The sequence below is a fragment of the Pundamilia nyererei genome, unplaced genomic scaffold (genome assembly GCF_000239375.1).
Source record: "Pundamilia nyererei isolate P.nyererei 1_Seehausen unplaced genomic scaffold, PunNye1.0 scaffold00291, whole genome shotgun sequence".
Classification (NCBI taxonomy): Eukaryota; Metazoa; Chordata; class Actinopteri; order Cichliformes; family Cichlidae; genus Pundamilia; species Pundamilia nyererei.
The window spans coordinates 404,496-416,854 of record NW_005187692.1 but is presented as its reverse complement, the minus strand read 5'-3'; the positions used below and the strand labels follow the sequence as shown (position 1 = coordinate 416,854).

General features: G+C 40.0%; 1 protein-coding gene across 1 annotated transcript in view; it reads left to right on the top strand.

The window, feature by feature from the left end:
- Nucleotides 1-2,337, top strand: part of LOC102210603 (arg8-vasotocin receptor-like) — a 14,517-nt gene extending 12,180 nt beyond the window's left edge. The window contains exon 2 of the mRNA XM_005750874.1: nt 1,232-2,337. Coding sequence (XP_005750931.1) covers nt 1,232-1,515 — 284 coding nt within the window. The 3' untranslated portion in view covers nt 1,516-2,337. The remainder of the gene's footprint in view (nt 1-1,231) is intronic.
- Nucleotides 2,338-12,359: the final 10,022 nt, after the last annotated feature.

Genomic DNA, 12,359 nt, shown 5'->3' with positions numbered 1-12,359 from the left:
TTTCATTGTAGCTGAAGTCCGGGACAAACTGTTCCTTTTCACCTAAATACGAAAAGCATAATAATTTCTCTGAATACGAGACGATTCTGTTTTTTAGGGAACGGTTGGCAACTCTAATAATTAGTATGAACAAAATAAAGTTCAACATCATTAACTTCATAGCACCCACCCAGCTGTATAGAAACTCCGTCATGCTAGCTAGCACGCACTACGAAAAAGTCAGCATAACGAAAATAAACTCCAACTAAACTTGGTTCATATCTGACCCAGAGAGACTGCAGGTTATGCACGTCTTACCTGAAGTTCAGTTCACCTGACACTCGGACGGGCGGCCGCTTCGGGTCTCTCCTCCTCCTGCGTCCCCTTTCTCTCATCCACCTGCTGGCTTGCACCACTTGCTAATGTTATTGAATCTGTGGAAGCTCCGCGATAGCCACCGCACGAAGTAACGAATAACGAGCCTATCTAAATCCCAGTAACGAGTAACGCGTTCCTGATTTTGGCATAATAACTAGTTACCGTGCTCGTTACCACAATAATAACGTAGTTACTGTAACGCGTTACTTAATAACGCGTTAGTCCCAACACTGCTTATAAGAGGTTATATACGTTATAAATCACTAAGTTGACCTTGAAGACCTTGGTGAATGTAAGTTATCGTGCTTACAAACAGAATGATACGCTGACTCTTCCAAACACATGACCTTGGAGGACATAAAAACAGGAGGCCTGAATATGATAGCAAGGCCAAATAATGTATTTTTAGAGTAGTTAATGTATGTATTTCTATTTGATGCACTCTTGTTTGAATGCCTCACTGGACTTAACCATTTGCTCTGCTGTAATGAAACTTGTCTCAGCGGCTCCATCACGTCAGTAATTATTACCATTTCTATCCCTCCAAACCTCTGCTGCTGTCTCACCGCAAACGATCCGTCTTTAATCAGGAGAGAATTGCTGAGTCTCACGCGGTCTTCAGCATCAGCTGTCCTTGTTATCGGTGGTGCAGGAGAGCTGAGCTGGTCTGTTAATACTGGCGTTCGCTCAGGGTTGCTTTGCAGGCCACAGCTACATGAAGGCAGCCAAACCTTATTAAGAGCTGCCCGGCAGGCTGGCAGTACTCCAGTGTGTTTCAGACTAGTACATGTACTTTAAGAGGAAAAACACTTTGGTTTAGTTGCTGACGTCTCCGAGTGTGCTTCATAAATCTCTCTTCCCATTTCCCCTGCAGACTCTGAGAATGCCGCTGTGACGCTCTCCGCCCTGCTGGCCAGCCTCAACAGCTGCTGCAACCCCTGGATCTACATGATCTTCAGCGGTAACCTGCTGTCGGACTTCGCCCGCAGCCTGCCGTGCTGTTGCCACCTGCGAAACCGGTTCCACCACCAGGATTCGGACAGCAGCATCCGCCGGACCACGCTGCTGACCCGCCTGCAGGGTCAACGCCCTTCAGAGCCTGTCAGAGACCTCAACCACACCCCCAAAAGCTGCCCGCCAATCCCATCTGCATCCTGACCCCCAGAAACACTACCTTTGTGTGTTTATGTGTGTATGTGTGTGCGTGGTTAGTAAAACTGCAGCAGGTTTGCAGCAGTGAGGGAAGGTATGACATCATCTGAGGGTGCATTCACACCTACCCTCTGTTTTTTTGTTCCAATCCAGTGGGAAAGTTTGTTTGTCCAAAGGACATTTTTGGTGTTTGGCTTGTTTGGGTTCACACAGCTGAAGTTTAATAACTCATTTCCAGTCTGCGGGGTTGGAGACTGTGGGGATAGTAAATAAGTGCTGTACAGTACAGGCAGTGTGGATGTATTTCACTTTGAATGCACTATTGGGTGTGTTTCCTTGGAGAGCTGCTCTCATTGAAGTATTTAAAGCATGTTTACGAGATCATTTTTTAAGACTTGAGGTTAAGTCTGGTGTTACTCTGCAGTCCTTGAATTAATTCATGTACAAATCCCTTCGCTCTCAAAAAAAAAAGAAGTGTTTCTCCGTTTTTGCTTCATACTTTCTCGCTTCTGCTTTCTCCCTCTGAACATACAAAACTTTAAAAAAATATTTCCAGCTCTTAAAGCCTCAATAAAATCCTCTTTGTTGTGCTGTTTTCTCAATTTAACAATCAAACAGGAAAATAGTGCATTTTGGGGGGACTATTTTCAGTGGCGGATGAATTTGTCTACATTGGGATATCCATGACCTCACCTGATGTCATTCCGTATTTAATCAGTCAGTGCCTCTATCACAGTGTACTTAATGAAGCTATGAAGTTTAACCTTCATACTGTGAAATCATTGTTTTAAGAACGCTGGAGTGGAAAGGTACTTTATTAATAATTATTTAATTCTTTTAGTTATAAAATGTGGAAAGTTTGGGTTGAACTTTTTTTTTTTTCAAAATTAAAAAACCAACCAAACAAAAATACTTTCACAAAAAGAAATTAGGTTAGAAAATCAACTCATATTTACCTTTAAGGAGCTGGAATGACTCTGGGACGTGTATCCACACTACCCTGCTTAAAATTGTAAATCCTAATTAAAAGTGCTATTTGTTCAGTATAATTAACATTGCCTCTGTGAACATCTGTTTAATTATTAATTTTTATTATGATGCTCTGATGCTCGCTCATGCTTTGCTGGCTTCTGTAGCAGCTTTGAGCCTCTTTAGAGACTCATTCTCAGATGTGTTTGTAGATATTGAAGATATTTCATGAGTGTGATGTTTTCTGTCATCTCTGTATTGCTCTAATATGTATTGCACGTGTTGTAAAGGCAGATAAAAGCTGTTGCTTGTGTCGTCACGTGATGTTCGACTGCTTTCTGTCTGTAACAGGAGGGTTTTATAGGTGATCACTTACCTGCTTTTAGTAACTTTCACTAAGTACAAAGCAGTGAAGAGCTAAAGTAATGAAAAAATATTAGTTATAGATCTGTGGATTGATCCGGCCTGCATAAGTCAGTAATCTTTCATAAAGACTATTATGATCATCAGAGTTATGGGTTTCCTGCAGTGCCACCATAAAACTGGAATTTCAGGGGTTTTAAGTGAAATATCCAAACAATAAATTGAGGTTCTTCCTGATAGGATCAACCTTTTTCCTCTAGAACAGGGATCACAAATTCAGTGGCTTGCGTGAGAAACATGATATCATTTTAATTGATAAAGCTCAAGCATGTTTTGAGGCTCCATGAAGATTTTTGTCTTTGCTCAAAAATGTTTCTTGATGGTAACTGTTTCTGATCTAACCTCTTTAGATCTGGTTCTCTTTGTGTTCAGAGTCAACATGTTCTCCAGTGTGAACGTGTCAGGGTTGAGCTTAATAGTGAAATATTTATATTTTCTGGCCACTTGGAGCACCAAAAAGCCAACAGTGTGAGCTCAGTGTAGCTCAGACGTTTATATGTTTAACAAACAAATGCTTATCTCCACATATTACAGCACAGCATTATCATCCATTTCCAGCTGTTTTTGTCTCCGTCTGATAAACGTATCAGGATCAGATAAAGACTTTCCTAAAGTGTAACCGTGGTGACATCATCAGCTGGTTTGTGAGACTGCATTTTGAGTGTTTTTGCTAAAGAGTGGACCTGAGTGACCCGAGTGACATCATGAACTCACTGCTCGAGAGTTGACGTGGTTTAACCAGCAGACGAAAGGGAAAAATGAGCACTCCTTAACTGGTTGCTGGAGGTTATAGAAAATGGCAACTGGTCTGCAAACACTGGCTAACTAGCAGCTTACCAACAACATTGGCATTCAAATGGCGTGACTATTACTTTGAACAAACATTTACTATTTCCAGTTTGCACTGTCCTTTTTAAAGTTTTACTGTCACTCAGCTGGTAGTTGGTGAGTCTCTGCAGACATGTCACCATCTTCCATGCAAACTAGAGGCAACTGTGGCAGCCAAAGTGACTGCAAGGAGGTTTTTGACAACCAGCTGGGGAACACACACAGACAATGAGTGTCACAGACGGGTTGGTCACCTGTTTGCAAAACCTCTGTATTTGTAGATGTGGTTTTAATTTAAGAGAGCCGTCTGTGAAACTGTAAAGTGATTGGCTAACACTTTGCCCATCTGGCCAAACAGGAATTTGGCCTTTAGGTGAAAATTACAGTTGGGATCAGCAGGGAGTTCAGCAGGGATTTTAAGTCCAGGAGTGATCATCTGATTTTCAGGTTCAAGATGTCTCCTGCAGTGTTTACTGTTACTGTTAGCACAAGACAGTTCTTGTCTCACACGTGGCATGTAAACGTGAGCTGCTTTTCTCTTAACAGCTGCAGGTGTTCTAATGATGCTGCTTTTCTGAGGTTCAAACATTTCTGAGGTTCTCCATTTCTGACATTGCTCTGCAGTAACAATAGCAATTGTGATGGCGTGTTTTTGGTAGCTAAACAACAGACTGGTGCATGAATGGGTTTAACAGGAGATGGATATCGTTACTCTTGCATAAGGCCGAGATGCAGCAGGTGCAGCGGCCACTCACCAGATTTAAATGACTAAATTTATCAGCTCATGCCCGACAGCTGCCCAAGGACACTTCAGAAAATTACATGGGAATATTAAACTTCAGACCTTTTTTTTCTCTGTGCAATATCTGGGCATAAGTATGCCTCTCATAAAAACACTTCAACAGGATTTTTCCTTGTTTTTTTACCTCACGCAGGGAAACAGGAGTAATTGGAAGCAGGTTGGCTGCATGACATGCAACAGATGTCTGAAATTGAAAACAAATAAAAAGGTTTCAGCGCTTCAATCAAAGAGTTCATCCTGTGATTTTTGATTCATTCCTTGCAGGAAAAGTGAGAGCCTCCAGGCTGAAGTGAACCCCTGAGAGGTGGCAATGAAAGGAACTATAATTTCCTGCCTGAGCCAGCTTGATTAGTTTGAAAGCACCTACAAACCAGAACTTCAAAAGGTTCTTTGTGTACATGCTTAACACTCTTGTTCCAGGATCACATCACCCCCACTGACCTCTTAGAGATGTGTTTTTGTCTGATTTCTGCCGTGTAAACAGACACACAGAGCCAGTGCATAAAGGTGGATCTCAGATGAAAATTCAGACTGACTCTCATAACTCAGGACAGCTGAGGGGAAACAGGAATGCAAAAAATGCTTATCTTTACGCACCAGGGCCTCATATTTCAACCCAGGCTTGAGCCTGCAAATGTAAGGCAGCTCAGAGGCTTCATAGGAATCATATCTATGAAAACAAATCATAAAAAAGAAACACAGAGGGCAGACAGACCTATATCAGCAGCACTCGTTTTCCTAATTTGGTCAGTTGTCACCTGCAATCTAACCACAAAAGACATTTGATTTCATTTTAAAAATGTTCTCCAAGAAACTCTGGTAATTTATTCAAGTGAAGACTAAGTTTTTACTTATTTTCTATAAGCTGTTCTAACAGTGGATGTTCATATTACCCATGGCCAAAGTTTCTAATATTGAGGTGATTGTGTGTGAGAGTAATAGCTTTGAGACAAATGCGTTTTTACATAGTTTTTTTCTACTCCTTGTCTGTCTGATGTCATAGAGAGGGCACGTCCCTAATACAGTCATCTCATTCATAGGCTGTATCCCAATTCAGGGTCTGCAGCCTTAAAGTACACAGCCTCAACGATCCTCAAGGGCCGCGTACTCAAAGACCGCTGAGGCCGGAAGTGCGAGGCTTGTGAAATGAGACGGTCTAGCCTCCGTTGCACTGCCCAGGTTGCCTAGCAACCATGATACTAACAGCTGGATACAGCATTGTTTGACAGAAATGAAGGAGAAAATCTTTTGTTCATTTGTTTGTTTGTTTCTACATGAGCTTTGATCATTCTCTGTAAGATTAAGCTCAGCTATTGAACGGCGTATATTTTAAAGTAAAGGCTTTAAAACCAAGTTAGTACAAACGTCACTAATGTCACATAACTTTGCCGACATGTGGCCAACAGTGATGTTTTAATGTTCTTCGTTATTAAACATTTGCACATAAATAAGTGACATAATATTCAGTACTTACTTAAAGTTTACCCTCGCCCGCCGTTTTTTTCGGCAAAATTATCCACACCCACCGCCGCGCTATGCATTCTGGGATATGTTGGGCCACGAAGTCTACACTGCCACAGCCTTAAAATTCAGGGAATTGAAGGACGCATTTCAGGGTCGCATTTCGAGCAGCCTTCGAATTGGGACAGCCTTCGGCGCGCCGCTGTGACGTAATCGGCCTTGAAATGGGTACTTTAAGGTTGCAGACCCTGGATTGGGATACAGCCACAGACTCCCCACCTACCAGCTCTTTAAACTTTCTCTCTTTGTGGAGCAGCCAACGAGACGAACGTTTGGGGAGGAGCTTAACCTGGGCACTGACATCAAGTATAAGGTAAAAAAGTATTATTTGTAACTGTGGATCACACAAAGCTGCTCTAGTACAGTCCAAGAATAAAATCTAGAGCTGGAAACAAGTTTCCAGAGACCACTCGATATCAAAGACAGCAGCTTATAGCAGTTGACATCAAACTGCATTCTGCGCATCAACAAATGATGTTCAATTCCTTCTAATAATCTCTCTTTATTGAAAAGAAATTAAGGAGCCATATAAAGCTGCATTCGTGCAATTTTCTGAGAAGGAGAAGTTTCTGACTTTAGTTGTTTATTTCTCGACCTCTTAGCTGTATTTGGTGACCCTATTGAGGGACCTGACCCCTATGTTGTGAAGCATTGTGTATAAACTAATATTGAACATTAACAGAATTAATACTGATGTATTAACAGCCTCATATAGTCACATAAATGCATTTGTTATAAATTCATGAAGCGTTTTACAATGAATGCTTGCAGAGCAGTATTTGCAAAGCGGGCAGTAATTGTATATAAAACACTCAAACTGCTTGCTGCACTTTAAATCGTAACCACTGTGACAGGGTAAAGGGTTTGTTCACATGGTTACTGTAATTTCCTGTTCACTCTGAAGGCATTTCTACTGAGAATCAATCACTTTGTCTGTGGAGGACGCCATTTATGAAAGAGTTGAATGCGGGAAATCAGAGAAAGGAAGTGTATTATTAAAGGAAGGAAGCAAAGGTGAATGTGGCAAAGCAAGGCCGGTTTAAAAAAAAAAGGAAGAAAGAAAAAAAGAAGCTGCTTTCAGCATTAAAGACATTGGGCGAGGCTACATCCTGTGGTGGTATCTTTGCACAGATCACCCTGACTCCATTTCCTTGAACTGTGTTTAGTACGTGTGTCCATTTCCTACACACTCTTCCCCAGAGATCTTTTTTTTTTTTTTTTACAGATTTTTCTTCTTCTGACAGAATTTCTGTTCCTGAAGAAAACTCAGAAAATCCCATCAGTGTGTAGAAATTATATTGTTACAGTCCCAGATGATCCCAGGGTCAGAGCTGGCCCACCAAAGTGTGAAGTCTCTGTGAAAACACCAAAACACACAACAAAGAGTCAGTGATAGAGAAACTGTTAAAAGTCTGTTATTTCAGTTTAAGAAGAAAATCAGTGAGTCATCTTTGTATCCAACACTTATCTCTGTTAACACTTATCTCTGAAATGCTCGTGCCGGACCTCTCAGCTTCATGTAGTCTTATTATAATCATCTAGACTTATACCAAAGTAACAAACATTGACATAGATGGTGGCCACATACTGAACAATATTAGCTTGAATAACAGCTGGTGTTGTCATGTTAATAATGCCAATCTGGAAACACAGATGTAGTCAGAAGTTTACATCCACTCATCCTGAGCATGAATGCCATTTAATTTGGGACTTTTAATGAGTTCTTTGAACTTTTCTTTTTCCACAGTGGAATGATTGTACAGGATACAACTTTAATTACTTTAAAAGTTTTGTTTTTTGGGTCAGAGGTATGTATTTGTACTTTTGTAGTTCATTAACAAGCTTCTGGCATAATTCTGGCTGGATATTTGACCACTCTTCTTGGTAGAATTGGTAAAGTTCACTTAAATTGATTGGTCCCCTGGCATGGACCCAGCTCTATGTGCAATCCACAAATTTTCAATAGGTTTGAGGCTTTGGGAAGGCCCTTCCACAAGCTTAATGTTAGCCTGCTTTATCGATTCCATAACCAGTTTTGGTTATTTGAGGTCATTGTCCTGTTGTATCCAAGTTTAAACTTCTAGCTGTTGATTTGAGGTAAAGTTGAAGAATTTGGAAGTAGTCCTCCTTCTTCATTATTCTAAGCATTTTGTGCAAAACAGTCCCAGTGCATGATGCTACTACCACCATGCCTGACAGGTGGTTACTGCTCTTAGGTTTGGAAGCCTCATCTTTACTCCTTTAAGCATACCTGTTGTCATTGTGGCCAAATAGCTCAAACTTCGTCTTGTCTGACCATAGAACTTTTCTCCAGAAGACACTTTGCTTGTATATGTGGGTAGCAGCAAGTATCATTCAAGAGTGAAGGTGTGGATTTTTTTTAAGGACAGGCATCTTCACTGATCAGCTCTGTAACTTTGGATAGTGATGTGGTGTGACTGTCCACAGTGATGTGGAGTTCCAGCGGTTTCCAGGTCGTGGCAGGCTTGAGAACTGGTAGTTCTTGGATTGTTCCTGAACAAGAAAAGGGTGACAGTTTGGATTTTTTGTCCAGACCTTGGTTAAGTTGTGACACATCTAAATAACGTGTACTTACATACAGTTGTTTGAACTGATGATCTTTGAATCTGCAGTTGTTTACAAATGTGTAAATCTACAGTTCTCCTTCTTAGATCTTCTGTGAATTCCTTGGACTTTCCCATTGTTCTGATCGCTCCAACTAGCGCTGTCAAGAAAATGCTTTTTTATGCTGCAAAGATAAACTACCAGTAGTAGTCAATCATGCTTACAAATGAGAAGTTAACAGGCCTTGGCCTTCTCAAGTTAAGATACATTCTAGAAACCCTTATAAAAAGATTTAAGTGAGTGCATATATAATTTAGCCTGTACATGTAATTTTGACCCTGTGTGGATTAGTGAACCTCTTGTTTTTTCAAAAGTCATTAAAGATGTATGCCATACAGTCATTCCACCCTGAAACAAGAACAGTTCAAAATAACAATTAGAAGCTTAAAATTACCATCCAATGCCCATGTTCAGTTTATGTAAACCTCTAACCACGGCTGTACCTTTATTTTCTTCACATAGTTCAGTCAACTGGAGCAAGGCTCTGACGTCTGCGGGTTCCTTGGACTGTTGCATCAGTTCTATCAATCTTACTTCGTTGGAATAAGCATCACTGACTGAAACACAGAAATGAGAGTTAGACCATCGAAGAGTTGCTGTGAGGTCAGGATCTGATCACTGTTGGTTTCTTACAAATGGACTCAGGCTGCAAAGCATTTAATATTTCCTCCAAGTCCAACACATGAGCTCTTGTTTTCTGCAATAAGTTGTCTTTGATTTGATCACGTATACTTATTGAAAACATTGACTGTAGAGGTATTGGTATAAAGATCTATCACCTCTCACATTTTAACTGGGCATTCTAAGCATCGCTGCAAACTGCCATATCAGGAGGTAATAACATTTTTAACTGAAAACACTTGCATTTTACTGCTGTGATGATCTGCCATATAAAAGGCCAAATGTCAGCCCGTCTGATTATGCATAGGCAGTGGAAGATCCACATTTTGATTTATAACAACCTTTCTGACAGCAACCGTAACGAGTCCTGTGGAAAGACGCCCACATAATCTGATCAGCCCAAAGCAATCTGAGTCTGCTGCATCCTGTGTGGGTGCTAAAAGGGTCATTCCGTAGCTTCATTTAGGATCTCCATCATCACTTTGGGCAGTTCAATCAAGCTTAAATCTGAAGATGCAGATGAGATCTTTCCAACCTGCTGCTTAGGGAATTTTTCCAGAACCCCACAGCATGAGAACTCTCTGGGTTTAAGAAATGTAGAAATGATCATTTTTTAAGGGTTCAACAGGTCACATTTACAAAAGAAAAAATGTAAATAATTAACCATAATAATGTAGAAATTCAATAGTGAAAATAAGTTCCTCCAGAAAACAGCACTTCCAGGATTACTCCGCAGGTTGATTGTCATAGATGCCTGAGAATGCTGGTGCCTCTAACTGGAAAAACAAGATTTTTTCTAACTCAACTTTTTGTTATTGATATTCTAAAAGCAATAATAACAGTAGTAAAAACTTAGTCAGTGTTGTGTCTACATAATATAACAGACAACTAACAAATGAGCAGTTTTATATTGTAGCTTTAGGCTCTTTGTTACAAGCAAACACAATTTCTTCCAATTTATTTAGTTGAAGCTAGAAAAAATGCAAAAGCTAACGCAGTTTGACAGATATGAAATAGCATTTTTTCACCAACAAGAAGATTCCTAAAGAGCTATTAGCTGACAATTTTGCATATCTATGCATGGTGTGCAGTGCGCCATTAAATATTTTTGAGGATGGTGGACAATTTGAGGACAAAAAAGAAGTAGCAGGCCTAAAAAAACTATCTACAGCAGTTGAACATTTGAGAAATGGGAAATAATCCAGCAAGGATGTGACACAGGACCTGAGAGATGCATCTGGCCTTTCAGTTGATCCATCTACTGTTCACTGAAGCCTCATCAGAAATTGTGTCAGTGGAAGGGTTGCTGTCAAGAAGTAAGTAAGGGAAACAGACATTAAAGGCTGGTGTATGCATTACACCAGTTTTTACTGAAATTCAGTAAAAACTGGTGTAATGAAGTGATGAATCCAAATTTGATACTTGTGGTTCAATCATCATCAGTGTACATGGAGGAGGTCAGGAGAGAGCTAAAACATGGTGGAGGCTCTGTCATAGTTTGGGGCTCTATTTAAACCAGTGTTGATGAAATTATGATCGGAGAAACGTACCATCAGATTTTAGCCCATCTTACAATACCATATGGAAAACACCTGATTGTCAAAGGCATCAATTTCTCAGGTGGACAATGATCCCAAACACACTACCAACACAGTAAAAGCATATCTGGATAGAAAAATACATTGTGGAAGACTGTTAGTCGTGGATTGGCCTCCCCAGAGCTCTGACCTCAACATTATTGAAGCAGTAGAGGATCATCTTAATAGAAAATTGAACAAAATGAAGAAACATCCAGAGAAGACCTTTGAATGTCCTTTAAGAAGCCTGGAGAATTGTTCCTGAGGACTGTTTAAGGAAATTATAAGAAAGCTGACTCAGAGAGTTCAGACTGTGCTGAAAGGTTGTCACACTAAATATCAACTTTCAAGCCCAGAATTATTTAAACTCTGTTTTCCCTGATATACTGCATTACTATGTATGTTTGCACATTTCAATAAATCATTGCACATATTTCCTCTTTTCAAGAGTTCAAAAGCTTTGCACAGTACTGTTTAATAGTACGTAAGTATGATATAATATATATATTAGATCTAGAAGCGGCACAGTGATGGACTGCATAGTTTCAATATGCAGAAGTAATACTGGTCCACATAGAAGAAAAACTCAATGATTAAAAGTGGGTCTTAAACTGACAGGTCATCATAAAAATGTAGTTTTATTTTTCTGAAATATTTTCTGTCGGGGTAGAAAAGAAGAAGTATCAGTGCGCTGATACTTCACCCAAATCTTTGGAAAAGCCACACAGCAAAAAGAATTATGCGGGGAACAGCACCCTCTGGAGGTTATAAGGCAGAACTACAATTTATATCTGGTATTTGGTCAAGTGGTGAGTTTAAATATTCCGTGTATTTATTATTTCATGTACGTATACATTTGTCTTTTCATAGTTTAGTGTCATTTTATATCTGTATTGTGTGTTTACTTTTGTTTTTCCATCAATTTGTGCTACTTTGTAATCTTTTAAAAATCTTTTTCCATTTTTGCACCATTTTACATCACTAATGGAAGACTACCACACTTTGTGGTTCTTTTGATCTTTTTTGCTAATATAGTGTTAGTTCGCATCATTTTCTGTCTCTTTATTTGCTTATCCGGTTGTTCAGTGATGACGCGACGAATCCTACTTCCGGGTCTAAAGCAGAGGCGGAGCCAGACATTTGAAACACCCGGGGCTTAGCCCAAAAGGGTAGTATGCATGTGGGATTTTTTTTCCCCTTGGGGGTGGGGGGGGGGATTTATGAGTGTAGCATCTCAACTGTCATACATGATGTTGTATAACGACGTGACTTTGCAGACTTTAATAAGGAAGCATTCTTCGGTATAGTACGAAACCCGCACAGCCGTTTCCTTGCTGGCTTGGCAGACAGACGAAAACTAGAGTAAAATAAAATTACCTCAAAACTATAGCACTAATATAAAGGTGATTTTATAAATTGATGCACATTCAGTTACCTTCTGTGGTATCTCTAAAAGGATCGCTCATTACAAACAAACAAACAAA